Here is a 13434-nt window from a genome sequence, read left to right on the forward strand (position 1 = left end):
ATAGGTGAACACAACCAGACGGAAACGAGAAACCTGCATGTCCGTGACCAACGAACGTAAAATAGGTGACAATAATTATGAAATTAAATATTAGTCCTTATGACCTTATTAAAACCCATTAATCAATTTATCAGTTAATTAATTGTCCACTTATCCCAAAATGTAAATAGGCTTGATTTTACTGTTGGAGTCAGTCTAGAGAATTCAACTACAGTGATTAAAAATCTCATAAAACTTTTAATGATGCGTTAGGTCTAATCTTGAGAAATTGATTTGTTATCTTTAATCAAGTGATTAATTAATTTTACGATTAAGTCAACAACGCTTTTATAATGCAGGCGTTGGTTTTTAAGTCATATTAATTTAATTGTAATTTTTGATAAATGCACAGAAAAAAATGCTAATTAGACCTGAGAAGACTGAAACGTTTTTACGTCTTGCACCAACTAAATGATTTAACTTGGCTTCTATTATATATCTATTTCCCTTTTTTGTTTTTTTGTTACAAAGAATTAAGAACGTAATTTTAAAGTTATTATTTTCCCTTAAAAACTGTTTGTTTTGTTGTAGTCTTTGCACCAATAATTTTTCCTTCAGAATATTCTTTCTACTTATTACAATGGATTGTGAAGGAAGTTCCTGAAAATTTTTGTTTTTGTCTTTCACAAAATGTGTTCTTTTCTTATTTCTTTTTCAATTTTATTGTAAATATTTCTTCATAATTTTCAAAGATTGGTGGTTGATGATTACACTCATATGCATCAAGAAGAGAGTGACGTCTTCAGTTCAAAGGCTTACCTACCTATCTTATTGATGTCTCTGCTCTTAGTCAAATTCAATACTCACCTAATTTTGCTTATCCTAAGCACTGAAGAACAAACTTGTGGATAAATTAAGAAACTTAAAGATTCTCACGACCCGACCATGATAATAAAATTTAGGTTAAGTGCACATCAATTTTGAAGAAAGAACTTCCGTTTGGCTTTTCACTTCAGAAACTTGTCTGAAAATGGTTTGAATTTTGACGAAAATTGGAAAAAAAAAACGCGAAATCTGTCAGTAGATATATTAAAACACGCTTTAGTTCTAAATAACATTAATAACCAGTCCCCTAGTACCTCTGCAGCATAAATTACTTAAAAAACTACAACAAATATAAATTTACAATATAACAACTTTTAAAAGAAGTTTACAACGAACTAATATACCGTCTCAGTTCTTCTTGCGTATCAAAAATCATAACAGGAAAAGGTGAACCCGGCACAAGTTCCCCCGCCCACTTTACCTCCACGCGATAGTCGCCTGGTTCAGTCGGATCATACTACAACAAAAAATTAACACTTTATCTCTACAGCAAACCGACTTACCTTGCACAAAATAGTTCTGTCTTTTTGACTCTCCCTCTGCATTTCCACCCTAAAAGCCCCTTTAGGTCCCCGCACCCTTACAGTTAACTGCCCCGCTCCCGCTCCTCTCGTGTCACAAATGAACCTCGACTGGAAAGTCGCCAACACCCCGTGTTCGATTCCAGGACCATACACTCTAACTTTACTGGCATCTGGAGCTCCAGCAACCCTTAGAGTAAAAGGAGAACCGGGTACGTGTTGCCCGGCGTATTTAATAGTTAGGGCGTGTTTTCCGGGTTCTTGGGGTTTTACGTTTAGGGTGAAGGTAGCATCACCGTGGTCGTACAGTTCACAGTAGGCGACTTTACGAGGACCAGTACAGTGAGCTGTTAGTTCACCAGGGCCGGCTCGTCTCGTGTCGATCCAGGAGCGAATTTCGCGGCCTACGACTCCTTGACGGAGGCCTTCTCCTGAGCAGAGTACCTTGGAGGCATCGGCGCCTCCTTTGGCTTCTACCATGAGGGGGCAACCTTTCACGGGACGACCCGCCCAGAGAACTGACAGTAAGTAATTGCCAGGCGTGTTTATGGTGTAAGTGGCCCTCCAGGTCTTTTCTCCCGCCAAGCTGATCATGACGGGGATGGGCAGGTTGGTATCGGCGGCATGTAACGTAACTTCGGGATTACCTGTTGACCCAAAGAGTAATTATTGAAAAATTAATAACTGGTGAAAGACGTGACTTACCTACTCCAGCTTTCGAACCGTCGATTGTGAATACTGCTGGTTCTCCGCACTGTGCATTCGCCAAACCCCTGCCAGTCAAAACCACTTGATCCCCTAGTGAGACTACGGTTTTAGGGGAGTTTGGTAATGGGATGTTAGCCAGTCGAATGTCGAAGTCGTGCTCTCCAGAATTAAGACCCTCTCCAGTGATGTCATACTTGATTCTGTTGCCTGACTTTTCGGGGGCGATTTTCCGTCCGGAAATTTTGCATTCGAGAAGCCCTGGACCAGAAGCCCCGACATCAAAAGCTAGTTTAGCGGGAAGTTTGAGTCTTCCGGTGTCGTCTAAATACTGACTCCAGCCACCGATCAGTCGAACGGCTTTTGGATCGACGATTAGTGGACGAAACGGTGAACCAGGGAGCTATAAAAAACGCCAGTCATTTCGCTGTAATTTAAGGAGTACTATACGTACATCATTGGGGCCTATGCTGATTATAACATCATAAGTTCCAACCCATTTCGGCGTATATGACACTAAATATTCTCCCGGTTTAGGACTCTGAATATGTGCGTCGATGTTTCCTTCAACTGCTTCGATTTGTACTCTTGGTTGGATTACGCTGCTGACAGTGAATGAGGTTCTTTCTCCTACTTGTCCGCACTCCAAGCCTTTACCAACGGCTCTGGGTGGTGGTGTCGGACCGATAGGCCCAACACCCAAAGCCAGTGGTGAACCCTTAACTGGAACACCTCCGTACGTAATACTGACTTGATACAACCCGGCCATCGTTGGTAAGAACGAAATCTGTTTCAGGTTGTCTTCGAAGATGTGTTCTTGAGTCGCCACAGTTTGACCAATGGGGTTAGTAACTTGAACTTCTAGATCAGCATCTCCGGAATTTTTACTAGATACTGGAAACAATAAAATCAAACTGAAACCCAACTTGAGTATTGATTGTTTACCGTTAAAGTTGACCCTTTCCCCGACATTTCCTTGGATGTGTGGGATATCCAAGACGCGAACTTGATCGGGGTCGAACGCTTGGCCTACAAATGGGCTACCATTCACGGGCTTGGATTGGTGCAAAACTTCTATTTTGTGGCTTCCGATGTCTCTAGCCGTGTACTCCGCTTGTAATTTTCCAGTCTTAGTTTGATAACACCTAACGGGTATAGCAGAACCACCGGGTCCACTAATCACAACGTCAAATTCTCTGGCACTTCTTCCGAGAGTATCGATATGGAACGACGTGACTTTCCCAACTCTGGCTTGGTACAATCCGAGTCCTCCAGCCCATGGTTCGTTCCCTGGACCTTTAACTGGCACCTCCAAAACTCCAAACTTCGGTACGTTGTTGTAGTAGAGGTTAATACGATGTGGTGCAGCGTTTATCGGATGGAATACGATCTCCCACATATTAGCATTAGTTGGACTTTGACGTACGCTGTGGGCAACATCTTTGTTACCCACTTTCACGGAACCTGTAAGTTTCCCAGGTCCAACTTTGTGCATATTAACACCCACAACAGCCGGTCTATGGCATAAAGCTTCAGGGGCATTAACTACGTCGATTTTTGAAGTGTCGAAAACATGGATAGTACGTGTTGCTATAATTTCATGGCCACGGTAAATTTGTACTCGATAAGTGCCTGTCTGCGTAAGACTGAACTCTGCTTTGGAGTTGTTAACTACGTATTTGACGTGATGGTTATTTGCGTCCGTTATTTCAAGTTTATGTTGGTCGCTTGGTAAATCAATGTACGAAATGGCTCCGATTTGGACGTATTGAGTAGCTTCAACGACAGAACAGTGGAAGGGACTTCCTACTACCGACATGTCGTTGAATGTGATATTCACGAAGTGGTCTTCAGCTGTTTGTGGCACAAAAGTCACGTCGTATAAACCACGAGCACAAGCCACCACTTCCGCTTTGATAGTAGTGTGTTGTGTGGACACTACCAGCTCTAAAGTACCTTCACCAGCTTGAGCGGCATCTACACTAAAAGTGACAGGTTTACCAACTTCAGCTGAAGCGAGATCGTTGTTCAGGCTTAAGTCGTTCAAGATTTTGTTGATGTTTTCGTGGTTTTTGCGTCCAGGGAGTCCGGATACTATTACTTTGTTGACGTCGTAGACGTTGCAACTGAATGGTGAACCGATGACGTGTTGGTCGTTGATGAGAATGGCCACGGAGTGACGACCGACCATTTCCGGGGTAAAGCGAGCAATGTAGGAGTCTCCGGTAGGTGTTAACTTCGTGGGGAGGATTTTTCCAGTTGGAGCAGTTGTTACCACTTGGGGTTCCCCTGTTGTTACTCCTTCGATTTTGATTTCAGCGGAATGACCAACAGCTGCCAGTTCGATGCCAGAGCCAGATACGGGAATTCGTGGTTGGGTGTTTCCGGGGCTTACTTTGCAGCTGAAGGGGGATCCTGGGACGGGCTGGCCATTGAATCTGAGGGAAAAAATCGACTTGGTATTTCTGGAGTTGTACATCTTGGTTCCAAATAGTGTCAAATAAAACATTTTTACCACAACTTTTCAACAAAATATGACATCATAATACAACAATGAATTCGGAAAAAACCTATAAAAATTGGTCTAAAGAGTTTAGACAGTACTTCCCTCGCCGGTAGCTAAAGGCCTCGTTTTCATCGGTTTTATTGTGTTAACATTTTTCAAGTTTGAATTCCAGTAATTCTCGTTGATCCAACATCAAAACAACAAAACAGTCGTTTTCAAGACTCATGGTGATATACCCTGATTTGCAAATTCAAGAAACGTTGTTAGAGGCTCACAATCGAAATGTAATCAACAGATTTGTTCGAGATAGCAGTGTCAATAAAGGGAAATCTCCTGGACGACCTTCATTATCTGAAGTAGTTGTTAATGATTTGAGATACGACTCGAGCAGAATGCGCAAACATCTTTGACAATATTGTAATCAGGAGTTTCTGTTGCATTGACAAAAGGATGTTATAGAACACTTTTGAAAATAAGAAAAAGAGAGTCAACATGTGCCTTGTGAACAAAATGGCGAACATTTTCAATATTTACTGCGATGTTTAACCACCACAAATTTGTTTATTTTTATTATAAGTTTTATTTTTTTAATAACAAGATATGAAGCGTTTGGGCAACCAGTTATACAGATGCGTGTGATATTTGCCATGCGTCCTTGGGCATTTAGTAAAACACATACACATAAAGTGATAGGTGGCACGCTTCCATGACCTGCTTCGAATCTATAATCATTTATAGAAAGCCTGTGTATAGAGTGTGTTGCCGAAGTTACTGCGAAATATTGTAGATATATTTGAAAAAGAACTAACGTATAAGAAATTATTAATATGAAGTTCATGAAGGAGAGAATAAACGTTTAAAATGGAGCGAAGGTTATTTCGACAGAAGTTCCGTTGCTCCTGAAGTTCAGTCGAAAAATGATAAAATTTAACTTTTAGAGTTTTACTTTTTTTTATGATGATCCCTATGTGTTGTTAAAGTAAAAGTAAAGAAGCATAAAATGTATATGTTTCTAGTGAGTTTTTCCTTATAAAATTGGTTTGAATACGTTATCAACATTTTATCAAGGGCACGTGTATCAATTTGAATAGATGTAATACTATTAATAACAGTACTGTATCCTCAAATTTTCAGGAAAATGGGATAGGTGATAAAACATGCCGATTTATTCATTAATTCTTTTAAGCCACCTTGTATAAGCAATTCAAAAAATAATAGGGATAATTAGCCAAACTTTGGTTAATGTTTTACCATCTACACCATATTCCTAAAATACATGTAAAATTTGACAACAATCAGTTTGGTAGTTTCGGAGATTATTTATCTAATATAAATCGACAGCAAACGACAGACCAGCAGATGGAAACGGAAAACCTATTTTTTCGTACTCTAGGGGTTATGAAACGTCGAGAAAACATAAAAGTGGTGAAGGAGTTGATAACAATACTTCCAAAATATTCTAGATATCTTTTCAGAAATGAAACACAGTGAAATGAAGTGTGTGTTGAAGAAGCTTTTTTCGGCAAAAAAATTGACAATGTAGAAAGTAGAAGAAATGTGACCAAAAACGAAAAAAAAAATGTACCTAAAGGCCCAGAAGAAAACCGTTGGTCGAAATGGAAGAAGCTTTCGAAAATCTAAATGTCAGAGATTGGAAAAATAAATTCCAAGGCAAGAAAGATTGAAGGCCTGTAGAGCTGTACATATAGTTAATTTAGTCTCGACAATGACGACATTTTGCAGACAGTATTCGGGAAATTTATTATCAATTTATTTAGGAAGACATCAAGTTTTAGATGTTCTATACAACCCAAACCAATTAAATAAAAATGTATAGACCCGAACAAAATAAAACAATACCTGACGCTCAGTGTGTGCGTTGCCGCCTCAGTCGGTTTAAAGTTGACTTTAAACCTAGCATTCCCTTCACTCTGGACGAAGTTCGGCACATTCCTTCCACCAACAGCGACAATAATTTCCAGGTTTCCAGCTCCAGCTTGCGACGCATTAATGCTGAAAGATACAGGTTTTCCCACAACCCCATCAGTGATATCAGTGACGGTGACCCGGTTAGCATCGTAAGCTTTAATCAGAAACGGACTTCCTTCGATGTGCCCACCCGGCAGCCGGACTTCGACACTATGGTCACCTACATCGATTGGCGTAAAAGAAATGTCGAACTTCCCTGGAGCGCCAGCTTGAGGTGTTATCTACAAATCTTTACAATAACACTTGCCTGGTTATCAAAATTCAAACAAACCTGAGTCGGAAGAGATCTTCGTGCTGGTCCCAAAATCTCCACGATAGGCGGATTTGGACTTTCCACAACCAGAGTGCACGGCCTTCCCACCGAAACCTTATCCAAGGCTTCAGGTCCAATAATTTTGGCCGCAGGTGCAACGTTACACTTGAAGGGACTCCCCGGGACATCTTGTCCGTTGAACCTTAAATCAACCGAATGCACTGTGGCTTCACGTGGCGTAAACGAGATGGCGTAAGTGTGGGGGCCTTGTGCTTGCGCTGACGTCGGCACCCGACCACCGTTCACCGTTACTTCAAGGTTACCAGGGCCGGCTTGACTCGTCTCCACTGAAACAGCCCGCTGTAGAAACGGTGACCCAAAAATAGGTACTCATTACCCAAAAACGTTACCGGTTTGCCGACCACTCCGCTAGATGTCTCCTTGACTTTGATGGCTTGCACGTCGTAAACTTTGGCGGCGTATGGACTCCCAGCCGTGGGGATCCCACTGACGCTGACGTTGATCCGATGTTCGCCGACAACTCTCGGGACAAACTCGGCTCGGAACTGAGAGTTTCCCAGCGGTTGTACCTGAGTTGGTACCGCTTGACCTCCCGGGCCTAGCCGTCCGAGACGATTAATTTAAATGGGAACGGGAGTGGGGTGGAGTTTTTCAAATTTTTACGTTAATTTTGCAATGATTAGATCGTGTCGATCATGGAATGTTTTAGCAATTTTGATAAGAGCGATGTACTCATGTGCATGTGTGAATATAAGTGTGAAAAGGTCGAGTGAAAATACCCAAAAGCTACACAGAATGTTTAAGACACAGATGGATTGTAGAAAGTGAAGAGTTTGTTAGTGAACAATAGAAATAAAGTGCGGAAATTATCTACAGAGATACTCTACGGCTGATGGAATTGTTGAAATTAAATATAATTGACTAGTTAGGAGTTTAATTTGCTACAGCATTGAACATCTGTTAACTGTATTAAGTCTGGCTGAAATTCGCGTTTTAGTAGGTCAGTGGGATGCACACGCAAGCATTAATCATCGAATTTCACGTTTATTTATTTATAGGAAGTTATTTACTATTTTCGTTTAAGTAGTTTACTATATAAGTGTAATTTGTTTACGTAACATTGATACGTTATTATACAATTGTCATGGTTTAAGTTGCAACAATAAAAAAAAATAGACGGTAAATTGTTTGCTCTTGGTGACAAATACTTAAATACGGACCGTAAAGGCGGTGAAAATCGTTCCGATTAAGTGACAATTAGATTGGCGTCACATGCAATTTAAAAGTAATTACGTTAATGATACACTAATTTAGTTTTAAATGTTTTAGAGACCGAGTAACTTCACAGCGGTTATCATTCTTTTAATACTAGAACTTGTTCATAGCGATTAGTGTAAATTCGTATTTTTTTTTAAATAAACCGTGCAACTAAATGTGCAATAAATTCAGCAAGAAAAGCCAAAGAGGCAGAATAAGTTGTTGAATTCGTAATTTTCAATGAGAAACAATTCTCAAAAAAATTGTCCAAAATTTACCCTTATTGTCAAATCACTTAAACGTTTTCATAATTTTTTCTTTTGCTAAATTTGTTGCACAATGTGCACATTTTTTTTGTACGTACAGTATAATGATCACATCTACAATACGAACTGTGTTGACTAGTCCTTTGTTTAAAGATTAAAAAAAAATAATAATAAAAAATAAAAAATTGATCTACGTATTTGTTCTAGAGACTAGAATGAGTTTCCATTTTTACAAATTTTAGATTTGAATATAGATTTTACACCGGCACTTAGTAGAGGACCAATTTGGGCTATTCATGCTGAAGGAAAGTAAAAGTATATATTCAAGATAAAAATCACTGACAAAAAAATGTTATGTAGTACTGTTACAAAAGTAGGTTTCAAATACATTTTTTTTCTTGTACAAAAGGTGATGTTGCTATAATTAATTTTAGGCAAACTTCCGAATTAAGTCTTTACTGTCCTTAACCAGAGTAACTTTTACGTAAACTAATTTAGATCATGACTTAACTGTTTGGTTAAGGTATTTGCAAATTGTTATAATTGCTTATAACTAAAAGAAACGAGTCACATGTAACACATTTCCTTAATAATTGATCAATCAATTTGTAAAAATGAGTGGTGAAATTTTTTCAGTTTGAAACATGTATTTCGATGCATTAGAAATAATAAAATAATTAACTTGTTAAGGAAATAATATGCCAGTCTTTACAAGTCGATAATTATTATTATTATAACTAATAATTTGATAGCTTATTTATTTTTTATAAATTTATAGAAGTAATCAGAAAAAAAATGTAAAAGTTATATACGACATACCTAAAACTATCGTCAATAAGCTGAAGTTTTTTTTCACTTCAACAGTACATAGGCTGTCTGAAAAATTGAATTTAGACGAACAAAAATTTAAAAAAATATTTGTTCAGGTTAATAAATTTTTGAAAATTTACAATACATACAATATTGATCAAGTAAATTTTATAGTTTCATGGACGCTAAAATGTTCCTAAAAAGGTTCAAAATACATAAATAATTGTTTTAAGGCAAATATATTTAACTAAATTATTAGTTTTTATATACATATTTGGTATAGACTTAGATTATTTGAGACTTTTGTATTTCCCCGCCTTTTGTATGGGAGTATTATAATGTCCCCAATTTTTTTATTTTTACGACTAAATGTAAAAAATTCCCCACGACATGATTAAATTTTGATTCTGCACATTTTTTCACAGAGTGCTTCTTTTTCGAGATATTTAAAAGTTTCAGGTTAAAAAAAATCAGCCTGTATACGACATACCTTAAACTATAGTCAATAAGCTAGTTTTTTTTTATTGTAAGAATACATAGGCTGTCTAAAAAATCGAATTTAGACAAAAAAAAATTGCTTCGGAGAAAAATATTTAATGCCTGAGGTTGCAAAATTTTTGAAAATTTACGATAAATAGAATATTCACCACGTAAATTTTATAGTTCCAAGGACGCTAAAATGTTCCTAACAAGGTTCAAAATACTGAGAACATAAAAATTTTGTTTAAGTATGGTAAAAGTAAATATACTTAAATAAATTCTTAGTTTTTGTATGTTTGGTATAGACTTAAGGTCACAAGTAAAATCATAAGAATATTCTCAAGAAATCATAAGTGATTGTACGACGGTAGCTATTTCTTGTTCCTATCATTAATTTTAAATTTAGCGCCGTTTCTGTACAGCGGCTGTTATTTTGTGAGGTTAGAAACTCATTAATTTGTATTTTGGTTCATGTTCTTTCAATACTGTCGATTTATTCCCAGTAATTGTTTAATACAAAAATAAAACAAACTTTAGGAATGATCGACTTATCTTCATTCTAGCACTTATAATATTATAATAACAAATAAAAATAATGATTTTGTTGTTGTTATCAAGATATACATACTTTACGAGAAGCACAGTTGTCACCTCTGCCTAGGTTAGAAATCTTTAAATTTAAGATTAAATATCAAAACTAATCATAACAAAATCACAAGTTATTTCACGATAATGTAAACTCCAAAACTCGAATACCGACAATAGTGTTCATTCCTAAGTAATCATAAGAAAATCATAAGGAATTTGTTTAAGAAATTTCCTAAGAAAAATTCCGTAATGTAAACCGACCTTTAGACTATTCGGGATTTTAAAATTCCCGCCTTTTGTATGGGGGCATTATAATTTCCGGGAAGTTTTAATTTTTTGACTAAATGTAAATAATTTATACGACATACCTAAAACTATAGTCATTAAGCTATTTTTTTTAATACTTATAACAATAAATAACAAAAATATTTAAAAGTTTGAGGTTGTAAAATTTTTGAAAAATTACAATACATAATAGTAATAAATTATTCACCATTAAATTTGAACTTTTTAACAGTAAGTTTCAGATTTTAAGGCTAGGCAAAACTACAATAATAACATTAAAAGCTATCTCTTAGAAATTCATCCGCAGAGTAATAGCTTTTCCTCAGTAGCAAACATTTTATTTTATTTTTGAATAATATTTCAGACTGTTGTTGCTTTAATTTATGTGGTAGTCTATTAAATAATATAGTATCAGTATATTTGGATTATTTTGAGAAATTTTTAATCTAGCGTATGGTTGATGCAGATTGCCCGAATTTCTCAAATTATATTCATAGATTTCCGAGTTTTTGTAATTTGGTTTATATTTTGATATATATGCAACAAGAGATGCTGGATATATAGGCATAGCAGCACAGAATATTCACCAAGTAAATTTTATAGTTTCAAGAATGCTACAATATCCCTAAAAAAGGTTCAAAATATTGAGAACAAATAATTTTTTTTAAGTTTGAGACAAGAAAATAAATGCCCAGTTTATGACGTGCGTATAGACTTTTAAAATTTCCGGTTTTTGTATAGGCGCATTAGAACATCCCAAAATTTTTAAAAAATTCAAAAGGGATATAAAATAATGAACTGAATAAAAAAAACAGATTTTATGTTGTATGCATTGAACAAAAAAAAAAACAAACATCTCTAAAATTTTGCTGACATTTTGATAGGCAGCCCACTTTATTTTGGGCGTAACTATATAATATATGTGATTTGCTTTTTCAAAATACCAGTTTGCACATTTCATGATAAACAATATATGGAGAGCAATTTGGGCAATTTCTTGACTGATTTTTCCAGTTATTTCGCCATGAGATATTTTTAAAATACAGTTTTTACAGATTTTTTATTTTGTTATTTTTTTACTATGTTTACTTAAAAAAGTATATACACAATTTTAATGTTAGAAATGGTTATTAAAAAATTATTGGCGTAAAAAACTGAGAAATGAGGGGACAGTCGAGTTAAAAATCTTTCGAGCGTACTAAAAAAGTTCCTCGGTTTAATTAATAAAATTGTTAACATAAGTGGATTTTAACAACAAAATAATTTGGAAGAATTTATTTATATTGAAAAGAGTATGTAAATAGAGCAATTATTTAAAGATGAGTCGACAAATTTATGTTGTAACGATACTTCTATTTGTATATATATATATATTAGTCTTAAGTGCCCGTGTAACTGACAAAAAATTTGAAAAATTTTAGGGTGAAACGTGTTCAAAATATTTCGAGATTCCATATTTTTTGCTAGTTAACACAATTATAGAAATAGAAACGATTCTTCCTTAACCTATAGTTCTGGAACTTCTGTGTTTTTGTTTTCAAATGAAAATTATTCCATTCGTTACTTTTTCTCGACACGAAAATCAATTCTCTTTAATAAAAGTTCGTTCTTCATTTTTTTTAAATTTTAGTTCCGGTTGTTACAAATTTAATATTTGCATAATTAATGAGAGAATAAACATTAAAATCGAAGGATTTCTACTTCATAAATATAAAATGCAAGAAACCATCACTATTGTAAATTGGCGGACAATACGTTTGCTATTTCGGAGCCTCCAACCATTATATCTATGAGGGGACAATATAGGCTGCAGTTTCGACACAATTTATAGGGCACAAAACATGTTTTCAAACTTACAAGTTTTATCATATTACAGTAATTAGAATTCTAAAAAAACCGGTAATCATATAATTAATTAAAGAAAATGTAGCGCAAGGGGGCAAAACAAAGTTGATCTACTCAGGAACAAGATATGTCGCTCAAAAAATTATTAGCTTCCTATGTGTAAATCATCCTAAAACATTTAAATTTCATAATGATGAATTTCGTTGTATTGTCAATAAAAAACTAAATTCAAAAAAATGCTGTTTAAATCGAAAATGGAAAAACTAGAAACGGATGAAGATCTCGTCTTTCTCTTTTGTAGAAATAATAGTGAATGAAAGTTTTCTCGATTTCCACAGCTCATCATTACAATTCCTGTCACATCAATTAATTAATGTGCGTTCGGTTCTTATTTACGATAAGAGTGATGAGATGAGACTTCGGGAGATCAAGTTCTTGTAAAATTTCACCAATGAAAGTTTTAATTGACTTAAATCGATTCAACTTTGTTAATTTATGTGCAATTCTGATTTGTTCGGTATTCACTTAATTGAATTTCGGTATAAAATTGCAGATTACTTAGACAGCTCTATGAACCCTAAAATGTATGCATCGAAGTTATTTTCTCTAATTAAAGTGTGGAAAATAATGTAAACAGTGTAAAAATGGAACTCACGCCAGCGTTTTAAAGAAATCAAAGTGACTAGCATAAAATTGATGTAATCACACGCGAATGGCAATAGCAGTTTTATTTATTGAAATGAGTTGAAGGAGAACTTGTGGTGTAGTTCTCCAGTGGTTAGACCGCTGCCAAAGTAAAACATTCCATGAAAAGATTTAAATTATAAAAAAAATCGTAAAAGAAGAATTTATTAAAAAATAATATTTTAGAAGGTGAGGGAAGAAGGATCGTTAGAGAAGGATACAGATACGTTAGTAAAAGTTTTTCTAATACAATAGTCGACGGTGACCTGAAAAATGAAAAGAGTGCAAGACAGTGATAATGATAGTGACATAAACAACAAAACGAAGAGTGTAAAAAGGAGGCATGCTTATATTTCACAC

The 13434-nt window shown here is 35.5% G+C and overlaps 1 protein-coding gene across 2 annotated transcripts in view; it reads right to left on the minus strand.

Annotated features, from left to right (window-relative positions):
* Window positions 1-1051: 1051 nt before the first annotated feature.
* LOC135130488 (filamin-B) overlaps window positions 1052-13434 on the minus strand; it is an 80274-nt gene continuing 67891 nt past the window's right edge. The window contains exons 12-19 of one of the 2 annotated variants that reach the window (XM_064057885.1): window positions 7236-7457; window positions 6857-7185; window positions 6457-6806; window positions 3036-4528; window positions 2545-2984; window positions 2091-2493; window positions 1368-2032; window positions 1052-1321 (exon numbers count right to left, since the gene is read on the minus strand). In XM_064057885.1, coding sequence (XP_063913955.1) covers window positions 1190-1321; window positions 1368-2032; window positions 2091-2493; window positions 2545-2984; window positions 3036-4528; window positions 6457-6806; window positions 6857-7185; window positions 7236-7457 — 4034 coding nt within the window. In that variant the 3' untranslated portion in view covers window positions 1052-1189. Of the gene's footprint in view, window positions 1322-1367; window positions 2033-2090; window positions 2494-2544; window positions 2985-3035; window positions 4529-6456; window positions 6807-6856; window positions 7186-7235; window positions 13341-13434 lie in introns of those variants that run through there. The other variant, XM_064057886.1, reaches the window with a different exon arrangement.

This window comes from Zophobas morio, unplaced genomic scaffold, assembly GCF_036711695.1.
Source record: "Zophobas morio isolate AGI-343-1 ecotype UQ-CSIRO unplaced genomic scaffold, CSIRO_AGI_Zmor_V1 ptg000017l, whole genome shotgun sequence".
NCBI classification, from domain to species: domain Eukaryota; kingdom Metazoa; phylum Arthropoda; class Insecta; order Coleoptera; family Tenebrionidae; genus Zophobas; species Zophobas morio.